General features: G+C 41.6%; 3 protein-coding genes across 4 annotated transcripts; 1 reads left to right on the top strand and 2 right to left on the bottom strand.

Moving 5' to 3' along the window:
• Window positions 1-75: 75 nt before the first annotated feature.
• On the bottom strand, window positions 76-6569 carry LOC140277357 (inactive phospholipid phosphatase 7-like). Its single transcript, XM_072372340.1, has 2 exons — window positions 5970-6569; window positions 76-1504 (listed from the first exon to the last, which is right to left on the bottom strand). Exons 1-2 carry the CDS (start codon window positions 6454-6456, stop codon window positions 1116-1118), a joined length of 876 nt encoding a protein of 291 aa, XP_072228441.1. The 5' UTR covers window positions 6457-6569; the 3' UTR covers window positions 76-1115.
• A 5352-nt stretch (window positions 6570-11921) lies between these two features.
• LOC140277520 (inactive phospholipid phosphatase 7) lies at window positions 11922-16544 on the bottom strand. Its single transcript, XM_072372587.1, is given in 4 exon segments — window positions 11922-12020; window positions 12117-12220; window positions 16089-16326; window positions 16329-16544. Coding segments are annotated over 4 exon segments (657 nt in total).
• Window positions 16545-18344: 1800 nt separating this feature from the next.
• Window positions 18345-25084, top strand: fam78ab (family with sequence similarity 78 member Ab). Of its 2 annotated transcripts, XM_072371426.1 has the most exons (3): window positions 18345-18882; window positions 19691-19994; window positions 24246-25084. In XM_072371426.1, exons 2-3 carry the CDS (start codon window positions 19732-19734, stop codon window positions 24769-24771), a joined length of 789 nt encoding a protein of 262 aa, XP_072227527.1. In that variant the 5' UTR covers window positions 18345-18882; window positions 19691-19731; the 3' UTR covers window positions 24772-25084. The 2 variants fall into 2 exon arrangements, with proteins under 2 accessions (XP_072227527.1, XP_072227526.1); XM_072371425.1 differs by having other exon boundaries at window positions 18345-19994.
• The last annotated feature ends 210 nt before the right edge of the window (window positions 25085-25294 follow it).

Raw genomic sequence — 25294 nt, 5'->3', positions numbered from 1 at the left:
GATGGACAGCAATGTCTGTTTGACTGTTAAAGGCATCCTTGTGCCATACCTAAAAATAATAACACAGAGACAGTCAACTGTCTACCTGGTTTTATTTATGCAATGGTGCAACAAAGTAAAAACATCATGTACATACAGATCCCTGTACAAAACAAAACCAACTCATGTACACTAAACAGTACCTACCTGCACCAAACCAGTGCATGGAAACGTTTTGCCACCAAAAAAAAAAGAGGAAAGAAAGTCTGCATGTTCCATCCCAACGTATAACTTCCAAACTGATTGTTCAAACATGTTTTGCTTTGTGTGCCAATGTGCACACACACTCCATATAAACACATCCTTCCACAGTTTAGTGAGGTGACGAAACATTAAGATTTGTAAGGCAAACTTACAGACTGATGAGGTAAAAGAAAAATCTGCAGAAATGGCACATTGAAGGGACTTAAATTGACCCCATAAAAAATGTTAAGCCCTGTGCAAGTTTATGGTGCATAAACTGCATCATGAAATAAGGTCACGGCGTTAACTAATATACATTTAAAGGAACAGAAATTTGATAAAAATAGAATAAACAAATATCCCAGCTGTGTGAAGTAGGCAGACTTGACACAGCTGTGATATGCAGACTAATGAAGCACACTATCCAAACAACTCTATATGTCATTACGTTACCATGTTTCAGTATCTTGCCAGCCCAAAAAAAACAAACAAGAAATTAGAAAAAAAATTATTTAAAAAAGAGGCTGAATGAAACTGCAAGATCTAAAGAGAAATATGTTGAATTATAGATGAATGGAACCACATTTTTCTTTTACAAGAGGTCAGAAACTAATTACTCATGTACTTTCAACAGGTATCCCTGTTTGTCTTGAGTTACTAACTGAAACCAAGCTGCAGTAGATTTATGTAACAGTGGGATTTTATTAAGCTGCATGAAGTTGTAAGGGTCCTGGGGTCTGCTCATCTTGTGTATTGCATGCAATTTAGCATCATTAGAGTTACTTTGTTCACAGCCTGACTCTTGTGAAAGTAACTTCACAACACCCACCAAAGTCTGTAGTATCATAAGATTGGAGTATCAAATCAGCCTAGCAAAGCCACATATCAAAAGCTTAGAAAAGGGGGCTCCAGCTGAGCGTGCTTATGGAAATAAGAGTCTGGCAAGTGCTCGATGAGAGCCACACCGACTCCATCAAGCTGAAGTGGAGCATACCCAGTGCGAAGCCACATAACATATCTGTTAGGTGATGTTTTCCCAAGACCACCCGCGACATGCCCACCAGTAACGCCCACAGCACCAGAAGAATGCGAAGCGGCACAGCCAGAACTAGGTGAGACAGCAGGAACTTGGAGACCATGGCGGCCCGACTGGCATGTGCAGCAGGAAAGGAGTACACATCCATGGCGACGCAGTCAAAGAAGCCTGGCGTCATCTCCCAGGGTCCTCTCCGCTTCACCAGTCTCTGGACTCCGGCCACTGTCATGACGTCAACAATGAGGGCTATCATATGAATCACAAAGAAAAAAATGATTCGGTATATGTAACAATGTAATGTAACAGTACAGCCAAAGCAACGTAGAAATAAACAATGACTCATTAAAGTCCTAATATAGAACACAAGTATATATTGCATTACTATTCAAATATGCAAAGACTGTGAAATTCAAAATAATGGCATTGCTGAAAAAGACCCACTGTGAGAGAAATTGATTCATATTCTCCTCAGATAAATCTACCAAACAGGTTTGTATTCAGTTCTGGATTCTCCCCAAATACATTTTATGTACACTTTTAGAGGGAAAAAAACACAAAACTGGGCCCGATGAAGATGTTGTTATTTAAAAAAGTGTGAGAACAGTTCGTCCATCAAAAAAAAACACACAAAAAAAAAAATCAGGCTACCTATGCTTTTTTGGTAGGTGTAAAATCCTATAACAGAAGTGTTTACAACAGAAGTCAGTACACAAAAATATGCCCCCATAGATTTATTTTTGTTTTGTTTATTTATGTACTTTAGCTTTCCATTAATGTAAGGATTCCCTGGATGCATCTTAGGAAAAAAATGTTTTGAATATTTCCAAATGAGATGTGATGAACTGGAAATATACAGCAGAATAAAACTGAAACAACATAAGTAATATTGTGATTTGAATTTATGTGCCTGAAGACAGCTGCAGAAAATAGATATCTTAGTCACCAGGGGTAACCAGTAAGGCATACAATACTGAGTAGAATTTGCTCCACATACCAGACATTTGTAGAGGGCTTTTTTAACCCCATGGCACTCCCAAAAATATCCCTGCCGTGGCCATCTTTGACTGCACTTCAAGTCAACCATTTTGACATACTGGTTATACTGCTCTACTTAATACTTCATCTGATCTCATGTGGTCCTCTAATTACTGTCACTATAGATCTCAGGTTCTTGATTTACAGACTGTACTGATTTGCAGAATGCACACTGCACCCAGCACAGCACGATAACTTATCTGGGGCCTGACATCAGTAAGTGTCAGCGTCCACCTCATGATCACAATAAAACAATTTTGAAACGGTAGGCACTGATGCACCAAAAACACAAGATACTCAACGGTAGTTATATGTATATGAAGCTAAACTAAACAGCTATTCAAAAAGTAAGCTATTAGTGACATTTAAATCAAAAATGAAAATGCATCAGAACTGAATGGGCAATAAAGCACAACCCCTCACGTAAACAGAACTACACCTACTACAAATGTATGATGTTAGCCATTTTATAGCTGTTACCTGTATTTCTTCTGAAACTTTATATGCAGCTGCAAAATGAGAGAAATACACAAACGTGTTAAGAGTTCAGATCACACCAAAGCCAGGCCTCACTGCCACTGATAAAGAGTAACATCCTCTGCACATAGGATGTGCTTTCTGACATGTTTTGTACTGTTTCAGTCATTGAGTAATTGTGCTTTCAAACCACTATATGGGGAATACTTCTGCTCTGCACGGCCCCATGTCGTCACAACAGTGGACTGAGGTAAACACACTCTCACAGATCAGTCGTGGCCGATTGCTCTCCCGTTAGATGAAAGCAGAGCACGCGTTCAGTCAGCATCAAATATTAATTCTCCTCCGACTGTTTAGTATGTATGAGGATTTTTGTCCTCAGTATAATACAAATGATTCCACACCAGCAAGTAATGAACAAGCATTTGAGGCCACACAATATCCCAAAAACAATGCGACAGTGTCCCAAATCCAAAGATTTACAGGCTTCCAATCAGTGCCCAACATGGCTGCAGCCAGTAGATTTGAATTACTTTTCTGTGAATAATCTGTATTTTGTGTTGAGATTGTGTGTCTGTACGTGTGTGTGTGTGTGTGTCTGTACATGTGCCACTGCCTGTGCCTTTGAGAAAATACATAGGTGTCCCAAATAATTCTGAACAATGTGAGTCCTTTCTTTGCTGCAGGGTCAATGTCTTGTTGTGCCTGTACCATGAGGGTAATTATTAGATACTGAATACTGTGAAAAACAAAACTGATCTGATGTTCCCACAGGACAATATCTTTTTTTTATGACTCCTTCAGGTTCTGAGTAACTGTTGCTTAATGTCATCCAAAGGAAATTACCGTAAAAACGCAGCTTATGTGAGTCTCCATCTGAAGCTGTGCATGTCTTTCAGATTGCGTTGCTCTGTAGCACAGCATGCAAAATAAATGTGTAGTTCAGTATTTACCCCGCGAAACTAGATTTAAAATTTTTCCTCACACAATCTTAAACATTCACCTTCATGGGATCAGATTCTTTTGTAGAAATATTTTTCAAATATAAAGTTTAACGTTGACTTTACAGAGAAAAGCTGATAAATGCGAATTAATCTATCCTGGTTTTTTTTAGCCTAAGATAGTACAAAAACAACTCTGGTTTAAAAAACTAGATGTTTACCACTGTGTTGCATCACCTCTCAAATTCCTCTCACATAACGTATGGAAATAAACACAAAACTTTCTTTTTCGTGACAACTGGCACGCGGTCTGCCTTTAGGCTTCTTTCGTATCACCCTTTTTCGAGTCTTTTGCAGAGAGGCATGACTCATCACCCGATATACCAGAAAAAGCCAATCTGTGTGCGATACATGTGTTTAAAGGCAAGCTGTGGTGTTTTTGTAACCCTGTCGTTTTTTTATTGCCCAAACATGACCAAATAGTGACTCAAAACAACAGCTTAAAATAAAAGTAAGAGTAGAAAGGATAGCAGGAGGCTTAAGTGTGGGGAGCTCATGTCTCCTGGTTGACAGTCATGTGTGTTTCCAACAAAAAAGCCTTTTAGCCCTTTGGACTTTTTCACTGTGACTAAAGCTAATAATCACTCATTTTAGACAGCTTCATAAAATACAGTGAAACTTTATTCCTGTATGTGGTTAATTTCTTTCAAAATGCATTAAAAAAAACTCTCAGACTACTGTGCCCCCTGGCCTTGCATTGTCCTAATTTGCTTCATTGGCTGTACCTGTGAAGGTGTGGATATAAGACATGATAGGCTTGTAGAAGATGCTCGCTGCTGTATGGCTCCCTCCAGACTTTTAACTTGCATTAGTGTATTTTCTTCTTAACAATAAAGCCACTTTTTAAAACTAGTGCCAAAGTTCAGCAAGCTGCAGCAGAGGATAATTCGTGATGAAGTCTGGGCAGCATTAGTTTTCTGTTTTGAAGAGTTTGGGACTGGGGACACTGATTGGTGTAGTTCTGAAAGTGAGATTTGTCTGGACCAGGACCAGGACTTTTCTACTATGGAGCCATGCTGTTGTAATATGTGCAGGATGTGGTTTGGCACTGTCTTGCTGAAATGAGCAAGGCATTCTCTGAAAAAAAAATCTAATGTGGATGGCAGCACTAATGGTGCCTTCACAGATTTACTCATTCTGTGTATAGTAAGACGCCCCAAAACCACCACAGATGTTAGCTTTTGAGCTATGTGTTGACGTAGCTCAAAGGACACGGGTTCTATGATTTCCAAAAAGACCAAAGACATATTTTATTTTGAATGGTGGGGGTCTAACTTGCCATTGTCGTTTCAGCAACAAACTACATTCACACCCCACAGTTACTGAGCTGAGTTACTGAGCTGATAAAGTGATTTCCAACGACAAAGTTTTGTTTAAACTTTTGCTGCCTAAGAGCCTGAAGCTCAAAACCACTGATGTCTTGTCTTGTCCATTGCAAACAAGAGATTTCTCTGAATTTTCTTTTATTATGGTTGTGAAAATAAGAATTGTTATTTCTAAAAATCTGAAAAACTTGCCAGTGGAGTCTTTCTCAGAGTTATGAACCTCTCCCCGTCTTTACTTATGAAAGACTCAGCCTCTCAGAGATGCTTTTGTTACATTGCGTCATTGATTGCTGAAACTTTTCCTCGCTTTTATATACCTATGCCAAACTTCTCTGAGATGTGTTGCTGTCAGCAAATTCAGGATAAGCATGTGTTTTTCAAAAATCCATTAAAAATTCTCTGTTTCTGTGTTTGATATATTATAAAATGTGAATATCTCTGCATCCTGTTTTGATTCACCTTTTACCCAGTTAGCTTAGATTTGGGATTTTTCATTAAAAGCTCCACATTATCTTTACTTGGACTGTACTTGACTGTCTTAGCTTAAATCAAATAGTTGCCAATGCTTTATAAAGAACTGTTTCAAACGTAATGATTTTGTCCCCTGTTCTATAAGCACTAACACAACACACCATGGAACACTCCATGTCTCATGGGGATTTAAAATGTGTGGCTCAGGCGCTGTGCAGTATCTTCACTGATTTCAAATGAGGGCAGAAAAGGATGCGTTGTTTGACAAAATGTGAATGCGAATCAGATTCATTCAGTAAAGGCTCATGGGAGCGGATCAGTCGTATGACGTCTGAAAGGCGCATTTCGGGGTGCTGAACTGTGGTTTATTGTTTGGTAGTTGGTGAGTGATGTGGCATTTACCAAGCAGCAGGTTGACTAGGACCTCTTGTCCTGCCAGAGTGTTACTCCGCGTGAGACACACGATAGTGCCAATGATCCACGTGATGCCGTGCCCAGTGAGCGCCAACAGGGCGACCATGGAACGGCAGCCTCCCCAGGAGGACGAAGAGTAGGCGCACACCCCCATGCGTTTGGACAGACAGATGTCAATGGCGAGGAGGGAGTTCATTGCTATTCCCTTGAAGGAAGGGTTCAGCTGCATACAGTCTTCCTCTGGTATTTTGTTGGACTCTCTTCTGTCCTTGCTGCCGCTGTCGGTAGGTTCTTCACTCTGCTGGCTTGTTTGCTGCTTGATTTGACCGAGTCGTTTTGATCTGCCCCGGGTCTCCGTGGGGCCGCTGGCCCCGCCACCGCGGAGCGGCGGTTGGTTGAGGGACATGAACTCGGGTCTGCTCAGGACGCTGTTTCTCTCCCGAGCCCTGGATCTCACACTGTAAGTCGAGGGCATGCTTGGATAGGGCCAAGTTCTCCTTTGAGAGTACAATAACCGATTGTCAATCTCTGGAAGATAATTCAAGTGGTACAAGTCCACCACGATAGTGAAATGTCCCAGAATAAACCCCCAACACCAGTCCCCCCCTCTCCCCCTCCCTCCTCCCCCTCCTGTGGCCTTAATAGATATATTTAGTGCCTCCGGAATGTGCGATGTCCATGCTGTTTATACCACGCAGGCAGCCAGGGTGTATTGAATGGCATCTGCTTCCAGTCGGTCCCGTGCAAACCGATCTGCAGCGTGAGGATGAAATAACAACGTGATCATTACGCCACAACAACACAGCAAACAGGTGCCTCCCTGCATATACTGCGAGAAAACAAACAAAACAACACAGTATATAACGTGCACGAAATGCGCAGGACATACTGTTGTGATCTTACCAAGCAAAGGATGAATCAGATCCTTACAGAACGTCTCTAGCTTGTCCCCGCAGCCTCCATCTCACCTCTGACATCCAGAGAACGAGGCAGAGGGGTTTTTAGATGCAGCAAAACCTGAAAAGCTGAACAATGAGCCGAAAGCATCAACAAAGGATGGAGACAAGGCAGCCCTGTGAGTGCAGCATCTGCGCTTCCGTGCGGATTTGACGTAGTTCACGCACAGTCACAATTCAGTTTCTGCACTGCGCCCTGCTGTGGAGCGGAGTTCTCCAAGGTGCTTAAAAAGACAGCGAGCTCAATTCGTGGCAGCGGCAACTAGCTATTGCACTTCCGGTGGCAACCTGAGCTGCCACAGCTTTGCAGAGGCAGCTGCCACAGGGGGTTTCAGAGTGTCCCACGGAGGTGCAGAGGGTGCCACAGAGGAACCAGAGGGTGCCATGGGGGTGCCAGAGGATGCCACCGTCTTTCTAATTCATTCGTTTTTATTTTCTGGGTATTGACCGTCTGTAATGCTTTGTATATATGTGTGGGTTACGACTGGTATGAGAAAACACACTGTGAGTGTGTGGAGTTAGAGAGTGAGAGAGTGATAGAGCAGACGGTCAAGCAAATTATCATTTTTAGTGTGTTGTTGTTTTTGGCGTGGTCACGGCCAACAGTAACCATTCATGCTTTATAATAAACCAATTGTTTGTGGAATAGCTCTTCGTCATCCTTTCAGCAGTCCTGCCAGACGCTATACTGAATATAACGCTATATAAGACATAGTTTCCATCTCAAGTAAATGCAGTGAGTTTTTATTATGGGTATAACACCGTTTATTAAAGAACAACCAATAACTGCATCATAATTTTTTAAGTAATTGTGGATTCTCAAAGTGTCACCACAGCTGAAAGCACACAAACGTAACCAGATAGCCTATGTCAACAACAGCAACAAAAAAGGCGTTGGTTGTGTCGGGGGAAGTATTTATTCACCTAAATATGTTCAGTTAAACATATATTCAGTTAAACGGCGTTAACGTGAATATGGAAACACAACAACAAAGAAAACCGCTGCAGTATTTCAGAAAAACAGAGCAGGCAACACAACTGCAGTGCCAAAAACACCAGTCTACAATGAGTAACACAATGAAAAAAGGAAAATACCACTTTTTTTTTGCGTTTTCAATTTTGTGGCATATTTTGTTGTGTTGTCAGTTCTACTATTGTGTTCATTTTATTTGTTTTATTTCTTAAAATGTTGTTTTCTGCATGTTTTCGATATGGTTGCCTGTCTTGCTTTAGCTCTTTTTATGGTGTTGTCGGTTTTGCTTTTGTCATTTCCATAAAAATGCATATGTATTTTTTACTATATCAGAAATAATTTCAATTGTTAAAGGGGAACTCCGGTATTTTTAAACCTAGACCTTATTTCTGGCATGAAATACATTTATCTACTCACTGAGAACAGTTTGGCGAAAGTCGGTGTCCTTCGGAAGATATTTAGATAATTTACGATCCATATAATGGAGTGAACGGGGCAAAAACGATGCAGCCTCTAAATAAGGCATTGTCTGTCTTTATTTATTACAACAGTAAACAATAGCAACCGAGGTGGAGCAGCTGTATTTGCAATTGGAGCGCATCAATATTCAAGAACAAATGCTTCTATTGCAAATGTTGAAGCGCCTGCGACAGAGAAGACATTTGCGGATTTGGTCTGTACGGCCACTAAACCGCTCAAGGCTGGGAATGGGTGAATTTACAATGCTGGTTCACCCACTGAGGGACCTGGATGAACAAATCGGACCAATCAGTGAAGTATAAACTACGCTTAAAACGTAGTTTACGCTTTTCCGTTTTTTCGACGACATAGCTACGTCAGCTAAGATGTAGCTAAGACAGAGGGAACTCCTTCAGTGTGTCGTTATCCAATCCGTTCCACTCGTTCATATAGAGAACGCCCACATCACTGAAAATCCAGTCCACATTTTCCCTGTGGAAATATATATATATATATTAATGATTGCAAATGTGAGTGAGATAGTAGAGAGAAGAGAGTATCTCAGGCAAATTGTTACAGTCACTTCTATGTTAGGGAGACAGGGACTCCCTTTTCGTGGCCATGATGAAGGTAGAGACTGCACAAACAGAGGGAATTTTCTTGCATGAAGCTTTTGAAGGAATTTGATCCTCAATCCATCCATCCATCCATTTTCTATAGCTGCTTAATCCGTCGGTTGGGTCACGGGGGGGTCTGGAGCCTATCCCAGCGGTCATCAGGCGAGAGGCAAGGTACACCCTGGATAGGTGGAATTTGATCCTTTTTCTCATAAACATGATCCCCCATCAAATGCTCAGTATATCTCACCAACATCCCAGAATAAGATGATTGACTGTTGTGCCCAGGAAGTTACTCGTGTCATTTTGTCTGAAATGACAAAGTCCAAAATCTATGCCATCATGGCAGATGAGGCAAGGGATGAAAAATCAGAGCAGTTGGCTGTTTGTCTCAGGTATGTGTCAGAGGGGACAGTGAAAGAACGTTTCCTACCACTTGCAGAGATAAAATCATTTGATGCCCAGTCCATTGCAAATGAGTTGCAGCAGCAGATTCAAAATAATGGTCTCGCAGAGCTTAAATGTGTAGCACAAACATGTTGGTGCAGCTGTCATGAGTGGGTGCACTGGAGGTGTACAAGCACATTTTAGAAGGCTCCATCCTGAAGCTATCCATGTGCATTGTTATGCTCATGAACTTAACCTGGTGTTGTACCATAGTTGAAAGGCCATCCCAGAGGCTGTGGAGCTTTTTAGCTTGTTGGAGTGTGTGTACCCTTTCTTCATCACCTCCCTAGCGAATCATCATGAGTTCATGGAGGCTCAGGCAAGGCTTGGATTGACAACAAATGAGCTTGTGCAACTTTCAAACACTCGCTGGGCATGTCAGTTTGCGATCGATCAGCGCAGTTCTTGAGGCATTGTCTGCTATTTTGGAGTGCCTTTCTGCCATTGGATAAGTTGTCAGCAGTCTATGCGCTACTGATGTCGCAGTCACTTCTATCTGTAACCGAAAGACTCCACAAGCTCCTTCTGAAGTTTTGTGCTTGTGCGCCACATTCCCTGACATCCTGCATCTCCTGGGGGTTAAGCCCCCACTTATAACCTTGTGCCTCCCCAAGAGATGCTTATAAAGCTGCTTCCCAGGCTGCTCAAAGAGTCCAATGCGTAGAGGGGTGAACCTGTCGCCGCTGCTACGACGGGACGAGGACGGGGAGCTGACAGCTTGTGCAGGAATTTAGGCTGAGCTGCATCCCATCTCAAAGAGGAATGCAATTATCGACTCACTCGAAATAAGTGACAGCTGGCATTTCTCCTGAATTTTATTTTTTATTACAGACAGTTTAAAAATAAATAAATAAATAAATAGAAAAAGATGTTCCTGCGAAACAGCATTGAGAATGCTGATAAGATGAATGGGGATAGCTAATCATGCTAAAAAAGCTAAAAATAGTGACATTTCAGCAGAACGTTAGTTGACAACAGTAACCTGTCATTTTACTAGTTGTAGCTTTAGCTAACCTAAATATTTACAAGCCTCTAAGCCTTGACATAACTTACCTGCTGTCTTTTAACCACTTAGAAAACTTTTCTTTCATCCCTTCAAACTCTCTCTCCTTCTCCCTCCTCCGTTTTCTATTTTGAGCCCCAGAAAGCTTTCTCTTCTGTTTCTCCATCTTTAGCACCCCGTCATCAAATGACAAGATTCAAAAGAAAACACTTGCGCACGCGCTGGAGCACGAATGTTTTGTGAGGGGGGTTGAAAGATGGCGGAGGCGCCTAATCAGTAACGTGCCTCTGTCATTGATATTATGTTTATGTTTATGTATTTAGTAAGTTTAATTTAGTAAGTTTAATGTATTTATGTAAGTCGCTTTTATCCAACTTATAAATGAAGATATAACAAGCTATATAAAAGCTAACAATAAACTACATAGAGGGAACCCACTAGTCAGACTATGTCAGAGGTGACAGAGTAGAGATAGGGTGCAGGCATAGAAGGAAGTTCAGAAAGATAAAGTGCAAAGATAGAGGGGGTAGGTAAGTGCAAGGTAAGTGCTAGGATAGGAGGTGCTCTCTGAAGAGCTGGGTTTTCAAGAGTTTCTTGAAGATAGACAGGGTTCTGGTAGCGCTCGGTAGGTCATTCCACCATCGTGGGACGACACATGAAAATAGTTTGGATTGTCTTAGGCGTGGTGTAGGCACTGCTAGACGACAATCCTGGGACGAACGGAGGGACCGAGTTGTGACATAAGCCTTTGCAAGAGCATTCAAGTAGATGGGAGCCGTTCCATTAAGCACTTTGTAGCTAACATCAGTGACTTGAATTTGATGCGGGCGGCTAAGGGCAGCCAGTGGAGTTCAATGAACAGAGGGGTGACGTGTGTTCTTTTAGGCTGATCGAAGACCAGACGCGCCGCCGCGTTCTGGACCATCTGCAGAGGTTTCACAGCACAGGCTGGGAGACCAGTTAGGAGAGCATTGCAGTAGTCAAGGCGGGAGATGACCATGGCCTGCACCAGGAGTTGGGTGGCATGTTGAGTTAGGTATGGTCTGACCTTTCTTATGTTTAGTAATGCAAAGCGGCACGAACGAGCAACCGAGGTAACGTGATCTTTGAAGGTTAGTTGGTCATCAATCATGACACCAAAGTTTCTAGCAACCTTTGATGGAGCAAGAGATAGGGATTCGGTTTGGATGCAGATTATCACTTATACATGCACAAAAGCTGCTAAATAACGAAAATGCCTACTCAAAATTATTTCTCCCCCCATCACTTTTTGCACCACTGCATAAACAGTTCAGGGATCAGCTTTGGATGATACTAAGAATTACACAAAAGGGAATCTGACGCCAAGATGTATTTAACTCACAATTATCCCCAATATTTCCTGTACCTGTCTTCCTCTACTTTGATATTATTACATCAAAGATGCATGGCTTTTTTCCCACGAGACTGTCTGCTCTTTACATAAACACGTTTTGTGCTGGTAAATTACATCTGTGACTCTCTTGCTGTTTCCATGCGTCTTTCTTCTCCTCCTCCAGAACTCTGGACGTTGTTGTGGACTTTGTTGCAATTTAATGCAATGGGCTGCATCCAGAGTATTGTGTGGGAGCACAAGAGTTTCCAAGAGAGTATCAACGTGTAGAAGGTGAAAGGTGAAATTGACCACAAGACCTGCGCTACCGGACGCCGCACTTCCGAGCCCATGCCCGAATCCTTGTTCCGCCTGTGGCGGCTAAAGAGACCTGGACTATCGGCTGGATCCAAGCGTGTAACCACATGGAGTTCTACAATACATACGGGGACAAAGGAATGTGAGTGCTCGAGCTATTTTTGTATTTGTTCAAGTTTAGATGACGTGTTGGATCAGGCTCATGTCCAAATACTTAAGTTTATACTTTATTAACTTTGCCAGAATCAGATAATCTGTAATTAAAGACAAGGCTGGGTTATAGTTTGTAGTTATCCATTGTATGTAAAGTGTATATTGCAGTCAGTCAGTTGTGGTCATGGCTCCTAATAACTCAGTAACTATTCAGATTACTCTACAATTCCAAAGGCATATATTTTGTCCTGTTGTTTTATATTTCCCTCTTTCTTTCTGAAAGACATGCTATTCTTTCATGAATATTAGCAAATGATCAATTAATTTCAGCATTAATTAATCTGCAAGTAGGATTTTTCTCGCTGATTCAATCTATGAAGTGTCAAAAAATGGAGAAAAAATCTCAGCTTCACAGAGCTGCAGTCATCCGATTTAAGAATATGATTTGATCTAAAATTCCCAAACTGAAGCTTTATAATGTGAATTACTTCTTTTTTTGTATTTTATGAGATGAATCATTCAACAAATAGCTTCTATATATTTTACTGTACAACTTTTTGAGACACAAGTAATCGTTAATTTGGACTGAGTTTGATTAAAACATGAGATCACTTGTAACACATTAGATACTTATTGCCAAACTCTTCAAGCAGACGGAAAAGGGTGACCAGAAGATTCGGAGCCAAATGCCAGAAGAGCACTTTTGAATTGTGAAAGTGTCTGAGTTCCTGTTTTCGTATTGCAAAGAATGCTAAAATTACTTTTCAGAGGAAATATCACAGAGTTGTGAAATTTGTCCATGGTTGCTTCTCATTTCTTGCATTAATACATATTATAAACATTATGTCTTCCAGAGTCTACATCAAATAACGAGATTCATAGCAAAGTAAATTAAATGGGTTGAAGTCTATGAGAGTCTTTCACTATTTCATCAGTATTTCAGCTCTCGCTTGTGGCTGCAAAACCTGACAGATACAAGACTAGGACATTGTGATGGAAAGTAATCGCTGTGACCTTTCAGATCCATCCACATGTCAATACAGTTATTTTGCATCAGTGGTTATTAACAAAACAAAGATGTACAAATTCACCTTTAAAATGTAGCTTTAGTGAGCGCTAGTAGCTCTCTCTGAGCAGTTCTTTATCCCTTCCTGTTCCTGTTTCCTCACTGTCAGACATGTTATTTATTGTATGCACTGGGCCACCACACATTGATCTGAAATATGCTTTATCTGTGAACACCGCAGAAGACGGTGTTTAGTGCTGCACGACTAAGATTAGAGACGCAGTCCTCTCCTCACACCCCCACCCCTGAATTAGGCCTCTACTTCACTGTGTCTTAGAAAAGGTCGGATCTATATGTGTATGCGTTTGTGTGTGAGAGAGAAAGACAGTGAAAAAGTTAGAGCTCTGACAGTTCAGCAGCCTTATCAGTGTCTTTTGTAAACTGCATTTTTGTCTACAGTCTCTTGTGTTGAAAATTTCCACCTGAGTTTGGCTGGATGTGCATTTTTGTCAAGTTTGTCTTTGTGAGTGATTGTTTAAGTACTGTAAAACAATCAAAAACATCCAGATAATCGATATTTATCTACTTTCCACAATGTTGCACTGATTGGCGACCAGTGAGGACTGAAATTTGCAACATCTCTACACTGAATGCATAAAAAAGTACCAAAAATACACTAATTCTACATCTTGCCATGTCATTTTAACTCCTGGGTGAAAATGAACAAGAAAGGTAAGAAATCACAAGTGGAGGGAGGAGCAGTAAAGTGAAAGGACTGTGGGAAATATTGTGCAGGGTGAGTGTTACACTCAGTTAAAATCCTTACAAGGTCTCAGTGTTTCATGGTGTCACATGTCAAGCTTCAACACCTGTGTATTGAGACATTTAGACTTCCTTGGGTAGCAACTCAAAAGCTGCATCTAAGTAGGGAAACAGTAACTGTAAACATGGTCCGTATACAGTGTGTGAGCCTTTATTGTGAAATTTCTACAGTTTGCGCTCACGACCAAGGTCAGGACCAGCTATTTCACATTCTGTTGTGAGACTGAGTCGGTATCCAGTTCCAGTCAACAGTTTGAACTAACCACTCAATTCATTTTGAAGGTGCCAAAGAGCTGCTACCGTGGTGTTCAACATTAAAATCTTTAAACATTTACTCCCATCAAAGGCAAATGATGTGAGAACCTCAGAAAAATATCAAGTTCAAACATTCCTCATGTGCAGTTTTTTTCACAAATGTTTTTAAAGCCACTCTTAGGATGCAGGAGGTGAGTATGTCCAGCTGAGAATCTCATGCTAAGTAGATTCTTTGATGGCCATAACGCTTCAGCACGCTGTAATTGGGCAGAACAGCTGAGGATGGTAATATAGATGATTCCTGAGTTGGCCTTGGATGTTTTCAGAATCCTGCACAAATTCATCACTCTCGTTTGCACCCTGGGGCTACACAGAGGCACAGTTTTGTAGCATTGGACAGTGTTTGTCTTTCATAACAGACATGCAAGCATACTGAAGTGAAACAAGGCAAGGAAAACACATTCTTGAAATTCAACACTTATCATAAATGTTAATGTCATGCACACTTGTTTGGCAGTCCTGCCACAAACACAGACACATACCCACAGGCGGGGAAGCTTAGTGATGCAGTGACTGATTTATAGATTCCAGTCTTTATCGTCTGCAGTGGGACGGCCGTGGCTCAGTGGTGAGAGTGGGCCGTCCAATAACCTGAAGGTTGGCGGTCCCCACTCTTACTGCTCAAAGATTGGTGGATTGACAGCTGGAGGGGTGGCAGTTCACCTCCTTGTCATGGCTGAGGTGCCCTTGAGCAAGGCACTGTACCCCCATGCTCCCCGGGCAGTGTGATTGGCTGCCCACCACTCCAGTGTATGGCATCTGTCTCTATGAGTGTGTGACCCTGTGCATGTGTGTGTCAACAGGTGCCAACCTGGATGGGTTAAAAGCGGATGACAAATTTTGTGTGTATGTATGACGATAAATCTTATCTATAATCTTAGAATGGATACACCAGGTTTTAAGGAAATGCAGGATGTAGCGCACGAGCACAAAACTTCACAAACAGCTAACAAAGACTGAGAAATTATTCATTATTATTATTTTATATTTTTTAATGCAGTACAACAACAAACAGGTTTGCACAGTAACAGTTTGTTTACTGCACAAACAAGAAAACAAATGGCTACAATTTCGAGTTAGTTGGTGAATGGAAGCCTCAAAGCTTATCTTGAAAGGTCCTTTAGTGCACTGCGTCGACTGCATTCCTGGCTGTGTCAAACAATGGATAAAAAAAAACTTCACAGTCTTGCAGTCATGTCAATTGAAAAAGACGAGCTTAAGCATCTGAGTCACAACAGACTGATAGACCGATTTGCCACCCTGAAAAACAGACAGCATTCTTTGATCTATTTTTCTTGTTTATGCAGTAAACATACTGTTCCTGTGCAAACCTATGTTTGTTGTTGTACTGAAATAAACACCAGACTGAAATAATAATAATAATAATGAAAAATTTCTTAGTCTTTGTGAGCTGTTTGTGAAGTTTTGTGCTCATGCTCTACATCCAGCATCTCCTGGAGGCTAAGGCCCCCTGTCCTTAAAACCTCATTACGCCCCTGAATATAATCACTGATTTCAAATGAGGGCAGAAAAGGATGCAATGTTTGACAAAATGTGAATGCGAATCACATTCATTCAGCAAAGGCTCGTGGGTGTGGATCGCTCGTATATGACTCGTAAAAGGTGCATTTAGGGGTGCTGAACTGTGGTTTATTGTTTGGTAGTTGGTGAGTGATGTGGCATTTACCAAGCAGCAGGTTGACTAGGACCTCTTGTCCTGCCAGAGTGTTACTCTGCGTGAGACACACGATCGCGCCAATGATCCACGTGATGCCGTGCCCTGTGAGCGCTGACACGGCGACCATGGAACGGCAGCCTCCCCAGGAGGACGAAGAGGTGCACATCCCCATGCGTTTGGACAGACAGATGTCAATGGCGAGGAGGGGGTTTATTGCTCTTCCCTTGAAGGAAGGGTTCAGCTGCATTCAGCTGCATCCTCTGGCATTTTGTTGGACTCTCTTCTGTCCTTGCTGCCGCTGTCGGTAGGTTCTTCACTCTGCTGACATGTTTGCTGCTTGATTTGACTGAGTTGTTTTGATCTACCCCGGGTCTCCGTGGGAGACGTGAGGGACATGAACTCGGGTCTGCTCAGGACGCTATCTCTGTCCCGCGCCCTGGATCTCACACTTTAAGTCGAGGGCATGCTTGGATAGGGCCAAGTTCTCCTTTGAGGGCACAACAACCGATTGCCAATCTCTGGAAAATAATTCAAGTGGCAGCCTACAAGTCCAGTGAAATGTCCTAGAATAAACCCCCAACACCAATCACCCCCCCCGTGGCCTTAAGAGATATATTTAGTGCCTCCGGAATGTGCGATGTCCATGCTGTTTATACCACGCAGGCAGGCAGGGTGTATTGAATGGCATCTGCTTCCAGTCGGTCCCGTGCAAACCGATCTGCAGCGTGAAGATGAAATAACAACGTGATCATTACGCCACTACAACACAGCAAACAGGTGCCTCCCTGCATATACTGCGAGAAAACAAAAAAACAAAACAACAACGAAATGCGCAGGACATACTATTGTGATCTTACCAAGCAAAGGATGAATCAGATCCTTACAGATTGTCTCTAGATCATCCCCGCAGCCTCCATCTCACCTCTGACATCCAGAGAACAAGTAGGAGGGGGTCCTAGATGCAACAAAAACCCGAGAAAGTGAACAATGAGCCGAAAGCATCAACAAAGGATGGAGACAAGGCAGCCCTGTGAGTGCAGCATCTGTGCTTCTGTGCAGATTTGACGTAGTTCACGCACAGTCACAATTCAGTTTCTGCACTGCGCCCTGCTGTGGAGCGGAGTTCTCCAAGGTGCTTAAAAAGACAGCACTGGCGAGCGCTGTGGTCACACAGAGGAAGGATTCTCAAAGTGTCACCAAAGTTGAGAACACACAAACATAACCAGCTACGTCGACAAATAAAAAAGGCATTGTGTGGGGGAAGTATCAATTCATCTAAAGACGTCGTGTTCAATTAAATAGGCTCTGAGCTGCTACAGGCTTGGACAAAACACATCGGAATTCCAGAAAACATACAAACAGAAAAAAAAACAGAATAACTGCGTTTCACGTGAACGTGTAAACACAACTAAACAAAATGGCGCAGAATTTCAGAAAACACAACAGAGCAGGCAACACAGCTGCAATGACAAAAAACACCAGGGTACAATGAGTAACACAATGAAAAAAGGAAAATACCAAATTTTAGAAAAAAAAAACAAAAAAAAAAAACACAACCCAATAGGCTAAACACAAATAAAATGTTTTACAAAGTTGTGTTTTTGAATATGATGATGTTGGTTTTTTCTGACGTCTTTGTTTTGTTTTGTGTTTTCTTTGTTTTTTTTCGTGTGTGAAATGTTGCGTTTTCAATTTTGTGGCATATTTTGTTGTGTTGTCAGTTTTGCTGTTTTGTTCATTTCATTTGTTTTATTTCTTGAAATGTTGTTTTCTGAAACACTGTCTTGTTTGTTGCCTGTCTTGCTTTCGCTCTTGGTATTGTCGATTTCGCTTTTGTTGTTTCCATAAAAATACATATGTATTTTTTTTTTTTTTTTTTAACATATTAGGCTTGTCAGAAATAACTTTAATCGTTAAGTATTTTAAACACGTGTGTAAAGAGATTAGTCAATGCAAAAAATGTTGTTGAATGCCATCTTCAACATCAGACCAAAGTTTTTAGTCTTAGACATGGTGTGAGAGTTAGAAGCTTAAAAATGACTTTTTTTTCATAACCAACTTTTAAAATGTATTGGAAGTGTATAGGTATCAGAGAGACTTATGCTGTAGCTTGTGCTAGCAGGGCTTATGCTAGTAGTTTCTTTTGTCTCATGGAGTTCTCAAAATTAGCAAAAGTTTGTTACGTCCTATAGAATGCCTACATCTCCCAGCGTGCTTGCAGGTCAGGCCGGAAGTGTCGTCATGGAGATGCTTATAAAGCTGCTTCCCAGGCCGCTCAAATAGACCAATGCATGGAGGGGTGAACCTGTCGCTGCTGCTACGATGGGACGAGGACGGAGAGCTGACAGCTTGTGCAGGAATTTAGGCTGAGCTGCATCCCATCTCAAAAAGGACTGAAACTGTCGACTCGCTCGAAGTATGTGACAGCTGGCATTTCTCCCCAGTGAGGCGTTTTATTTTTATTTCGGACAGTTTTTAAAAAAAAAAAAAAAAATGTATATTATGTTCTAAATTCAAGAATGCACCCGGCGAAATGGGCGCAGAAGTTGACCCGGCGGTGTCCTTTGGATGTTGCGGTGCTCCGTCTCAAACTCGCCTAGTGCTTGTGGAAATGCCACCTCTCTCGATGGGACGGTGATATCAGCTGCAGCTCCTGGGCAAGAAATAACGGGAGCGAGTGTGGAGGGGCTAACGGAATTACCTCTCTGACCGAGGAACTGTGAGAGCAGCCGCTGGCTCGGAATTTCTCCGGGATTTCACCCCGCCGAAGACTCTGGAGACTTTCCAGTTTATTGTTTCATAGGTAGACTTCTTTTTTGCATGTTATTTTCATCAGCTTAAAATAGAGCACAACTCATGTAATTACACTGCACGATCCTTTAATCCGCACACGTAGGCTATATAACGCTCTTAAATCGTTAAATCACACTTTTTATTCCGCGGAATGGAGGCTATTTAGATCAATGGACATTTACAGGCTTGTCCACATCTTCACCTCTGAGCTGCCACCAGTCGTTTATAGCATGCCCATCACGACATTTCTTTTTTGTCACCAGCTGGACACAGCGCGTCAGCCACTGGTCCATAAACAGTTCAGGGATCAGCTTTGGATGACACTAGGAATTGCACAAAAGGGAATCTGACGCCAAGATGTAACATTAGTACTTTTGTTAATTATTTAACTCATAATTATCCCCAAGCTCACCTTTCATGTGGATGCCACATGTGGTCAATAGCCTATGCCAAACCCTTCCGTTTAATTTCTTCCAATAGAGCACATTTAGAAGACACAGACTTAGTAACTCGAATGAAATGAAAGCATTAGTGGACTCATCACCAAATTCGGGTTATAATACCTAAGCTGGGTTGGTGTGGGTGTGTTTGCTCGCCGGAACGCAAGCGTTCTGCCAATATTTCCTGTACCTGTCTTCCTCTACTTTGACATTATTGCATCAAAGATGCATGGCTTTTTTTTCCCCCACGAGACTGTCTGCTCTTTACATAAACACGTTTTGTGCTGGTAAACTATTTTTTGGGGGGTGGGGGAGCATGATGTGGATCCATCTGTGACTCTCTTGCTGTTTCCATGCGTCTTTCTTCTCCTCCTCCAGAACTCTGGACGTTGTTGTGGACTTTGTTGCAATTTAATGCAATGGGCTGCATCCAGAGTATTAGGTGTAAGCCCAAGAGTGTCCGAGACAGTATCATCGTCCTGGAGCTGAACACTTCCATCGACTCCAACCCCACCAGCATCGACGAGGCATCCAGCGTGGTCCTGCGCTACCGGACGCCGCACTTCCGAGCCCATGCCCGAATCCTTGTTCCGCCTGTGGCGGCTAAAGAGACCTGGACTATCGGCTGGATCCAAGCGTGTAACCACATGGAGTTCTACAATACATACGGGGACAAAGGAATGTGAGTGCTTGAGCTATTTTTGTATTTGTTCAAGTTTAGATGACGTGTTGGATCAGGCTCATGTCCAAATACTTAAGTTTATACTTTATTAACTTTGCCAGAATCAGATCATCTATAATTAAAGACAAGGCTGGGTTATAGTTTGTAGTTATCCATTGTATGTAAAGTGTATATTGCAGTCAGTCAGTTGTGGTCATGGCTCCTAATAACTCAGTAACTATTCAGATTACTCTATAATTCCAAAGGCATATATTTTGTTCTGTTGTTTTATATTTCCCTCTTTCTTTCTGAAAGACATGTTATTCTTTCATGAATATTAGCAAATGATCAATTAATTTCAGCATTAATTAATCTGCAAGTAGGATTTTTCTCACTGATTCAATCTATGAAGTGTCAAAAAATGGAGAAAAAGTCTCAGCTTCACAGAGCTATGATTTTATCTAAAATTCCCAAACTGGAGCTTTATAATGTGTATTACTTCTTTTTTAGGTATTTTATGAGATGAATCATTCCACAAATAGCTTCTATATATTTTACTGTCCAACTTTTTGAGACACAAGTAGTCGTTATTTTGAACTGAGTCTGATTAAACTCTTTAAGCAGGCGGAAAAGAGTGACCAGAAGATTCGGAGCCAAATGCCAGAAGAGCACTTTTGAATTGTGAAAGTGTCTGAGTTCCTGTTTTCGTATTGCAAAGAATGCTAAAATTACTTTTCAGAGGAAATATCACAGAGTTGTGAAATTTGTCCATGGTTGCTTCTCATTTCTTGCATTAATACATATTATAAACATTATGTCTTCCAGAGTCTACAGCAAATAACGAGAAGTAAATTAAATGGGTTGAAGTCTGTGAGATTCTTTCACTAATTCATCAGTATTTCAGCTTATCTCGCTTGTGGCTGCAAAACCTGACAGATACAAGACTAGGACATTGTGATGGAAAGTAATAGCTGTGACCTTTCAGATCCATCCACATGTCAATACAGTTATTTTGCATCAGTGGTTATTAACAAAACAAACATGTACAAATTCACCTTTAAAATTTAGCTTTAGTGAGCGCTAGTAGCTCTCTCTGAGCAGTTCTTTATCCCTTCCTGTTCCTGTTTCCTCACTGTCAGACATGTTATTTATTGTATGCACTGGGCCACCACACATTGATCTGAAATATGCTTTATCTGTGAACACCGCAGAAGACGGTGTTTAGTGCTGCACGACTAAGATTAGAGACGCAGTCCTCTCCTCATACCCCCACCCCTGTATGCCAGAGCATGTTTTGTTCAGCTGTATTATGAATTAGGCCTCTACTTCTGTGTCTTTGTAAAGGTCAAATCTATATGTGGGTGCGTTTGTGTGTGAGAGAGAAATCCTTGCGAGTGATTGTTTAAGTACTGTAAAACAATCAAAAACATCCAGATAATCGATATTTATCTATTTTCCACAATGTTGCACTGATCGGCGACCAGTGAGGACTGAAATTTGCAACATCTCTACACTGAATGCATAAAAATACACTAATTCTACATCTTGCCATGTCATTTTAACTCCTGGGTGAAAATGAACAAGAAAGGTAAGAAATCACAAGTGGAGGGAGGAGCAGTAAAGTGAAAGGACTGTGGGAAATATTGTGCAGGGTGAGTGTTACACTCAGTTAAATTCCTTACAAGGTGTCAGTGTTTCATGCTGTCACATGTCAAGCTTCAACACCTGTGTATTGAGACATTTAGACTTCCTACTCAAAAGCTGCTTCTAAGTAGGGAAATAGTAACTGTAAACATGGTCCGTATACAGTGTGTGAGCCTTTATTGTGAAATTTCTACATTTTGCGCTCAGGACCAAGGTCAGGACCAGCTATTTAGTTCCAGTCAAGAGTTTGGACTAACCAGTCAATTCATTTTGAAGGTGCCAAAGAGCTGCTACTGTGAACACATCAACATTAAAATCTTTAAACATTTACTCCCATCAAAGGCAAATGATGTGAGAACCTCAGAAAAATATCAAGTTCAAACATTCCTCACGTGCAGTTTTTCACAAATGTTTTTAAAGCCACTCTTAGGATGCAGGAGATGAGTATGTCCAGCTGAGAATCTCATGCTAAGTAGATTCTTTGATGGTCATAACGCTTCAGCACGCTGTAATTGGGCAGAACAGCTGAGGATGGTAATATAGATGATTCCTGAGTTGGGCTTGGATGATGTTTTCAGAATTCTGCACACATTCATCACTCTCCTTTGCACCCTGGGGCTACACAGAGGCACAGTTCTGTAGCATTGGACAGTGTTTGTCTTTTGTAGCAGGCATGCAAATATGCAAGCATATTGGAGTGAAACAAGGCAAGGAAAACATATTCTTGAAATTCAACACTTATCATAAATGCTAATGTAATGCACACTTGTTTGGCAGTCCTGTCACAAACACAGACACATACCCACAGGCGGGGAAGCTTTGCGATGCAGTGACTGATTTATAGATTCCAGTCTTTATCGTCTGCGGTATGACAGACAGTATTTTTTCAATGTCTTTGTTGCTTCAAGTGTTCACTTGAAACATGTGCAATAACCTTGCAGCAAAGCTGCAGAAACAGGAAAGAAGCCATTTTTAGCTCTGCTACTGTTCAGCTTTGATGAGACTCTTATGGTAGTTATGCAAACTCTCAGAAAATACTCAGTTTGGGGGCTTAAGTTATAAGGTTATATGATTTATTCAAAAAAGACAAAAAAAAAAAACTACCAGAGAGCTTTCAATTTTGATCTGTAGGGCACAGGATTTATGGTCAGTAGGCATAGGTAACAGGAAATTGTTTTTCATATCATTTCACAGGGCCTTTTTTTTCATGGCTGAGTGAGATGTAACTGAAAGTACTCGGCCTTCAACAGTCCATTGTTTTTCACCTTTTTCACATATGAATGCATGCAACGTGCAAAACCTGACATGCTCAGGAGTCACAAAGTGAGACAGTTGAGTAGCTTTTTTATTTCAAAAGAGGTGAACTGTTTTTATCATGCCTGCGGTTCTGTCAAGAACACTCCCACCACTTACTGCAGACCTTTACTGTGACAAAGCAGGCGGTGAAAACGGTAACAGGAAGTGAGCCACGTCTCTGCAGCGCCTACCCCTCTCATGTTTAAGGTTGCCAAGTGGGTAGGTGACACATATTTTCACCTTTGTGCCGTCAACTCTGCTTCCTCTCCTCATAAACAAAATGAAAGACAAGCTGGTGATTTTCAGCAGATCAAAAATCACATTCACTTATTTGTTGCATCGTCATCACAAAATGATCACGTGATCTCCATATCCGGATATTAAAGTGTTCTCATGCACAAACCGGTATGTGTACAGGCACTTACAAGGGTCAGCTATTATCATGCTAAACATGCTAATCTAACCCCCTGGATGAGTTCATAAATCACAGTTTGAGTCCTGGGCAGGCAGGCAGTAAGTCATGTGGTCGGAGATCACATCGTTATCTCCTCTGTTTTGTAGATCTCTATTTCAAGGAGCAAAAGGTAATCTTTTTCCCGCTGTGGGCAGAAAATCGATGCGGGACCAGGTCACTTAAATTGTTCAGTTGCTGTGCTCGTCAAAATAATTTATCATGGTGTTATATTTTAACTCAAGAGGAGGAAAATTGAAACAGCCCAACTGTCAGGCTTCTTAGATCCACAGAGATACTCTAGAAAAAGCAGTATCAGGATTTAAATTCTCTATTTTCTATACAGAAGGTGATGAACAGGACAGGTTTTTAGATTAAGGATCTTATGGTTTTAGTTTGTTATGCCTCAAATAAAACATCTGGACAATCCTAGTTAATTGCAACTTTGCTATTTTTTTTTTGTAGTTGTTGGGTCAAGAAATCCAACATATTTGTAAAAGAAAATATATTTTTAACTATCATTTCCAAACATCTATCTTAGTTGAATAATTTTTCTAGTTTGCCTTTGTCTGATACACAAAATCTTCTTGTATAATGAAACATCATTTCATATTGTTTCCCATCTGCTCACATTCAAGGGTTTAAATAAAACCCATTGTCCCATTTTTCCCCCATCACTTTGTGATAAATTTGGTTTTTGCGTAATTCAAAGAAATATTGACCCAAACTGCAAGACTTGATCAGAAAATTCAGACTCTACGAAAGGCTGGAACTGTGTCTGACGTAAAGCTGGCTGCTATCCCCTTTGATGCTGTCATGTTTTGCTGTGATGCAGCACTCCCGATGCTAAATCATAATCTGTAACTTCGTTCAACTTCTAGGTCGAGTTGGGAGCTTCCTGACCTACGTGACGGCAAGATCCAGGCCATCAGTGACTCAGACGGCGTCAACTACCCATGGTACGGCAACACGACAGAGACCTGCACCGTGGTAGGGCCCACCAAGAAGGACAGCAAATTCACTGTTAGTATGAATGACAATTTCTACCCCAGCGTGACCTGGGGAGTGCCGGTCAGCGACAGCAACGTGCCTCAGCTTAGCAGCATCCACCGTGACCAGAGCTTCACAACCTGGCTGGTGGCCATCAATCAGGCCACCTCAGAGACACTCGTTCTGCAGACGATTCGTTGGAGGATGCGTCTTCACATCCAAGTGGACCCAGAGAAGCCGCTGGGTAAGAGGGCTGTTCTAAAGGAACCCGTGGCCCAGGAACAGCCTCAGATACTGGGCAAGAATGAGCCCATCTCCCCTAACGCCATGGTCAAGCCCAACGCCAATGATGCCCAGGTGCTGATGTGGCGGCCAAAGAATGGTGACCCTGTGGTGGTCATCCCACCCAAATACTGACCTGTTCCAAAGACCAGTCTGGCCTTGGATACCTAAACAGCATCATCTCTTATTTGTTTTCTCTCTTTTTTTTAAAAAACTTTTCCTCTTCACCAGCTCTTTGATATTTATTTACCCCTACTCTGCCTATACGTTCTTCTCTCATCTTTTGAAGAGACTGACTGAAATATACAACAGGCTAATTAACCAGCACTGAGGAAACGACCAGCTGTTGCTTTAAGGTGGGAGCTTGAGCATACTTTTGGAATAAACTGGAGAGAACTAACTGCAACCATTCTACCTTCACACATGGGTCGGGTCTCACTGTGCTAAATTGCAAAAATGAAATAGAACACATTTCGGCTATTTGAGCCAAGTGATGGTAGGATTTCAGAGCCTGGAAGGCTTTTAACATGTGCGGTGCATGACCAAGTCTGCACACATGCTGCGCAAATTTTGTGTACAGTCGTGTTTTTATTTACGCGCTGGAAGAGAGTGCATTTAACTGTGTTTGATGTTGTTGTCATTTACAAGACAAATTGCA

This window comes from Leuresthes tenuis, unplaced genomic scaffold, assembly GCF_036924035.1.
Source record: "Leuresthes tenuis unplaced genomic scaffold, fLeuTen1.0.hap1 SCAF_19, whole genome shotgun sequence".
Classification (NCBI taxonomy): domain Eukaryota; kingdom Metazoa; phylum Chordata; class Actinopteri; order Atheriniformes; family Atherinopsidae; genus Leuresthes; species Leuresthes tenuis.
The sequence above is the reverse complement of the archived record's forward strand: the minus strand, read 5'-3'. Positions and strand labels throughout refer to the sequence as shown.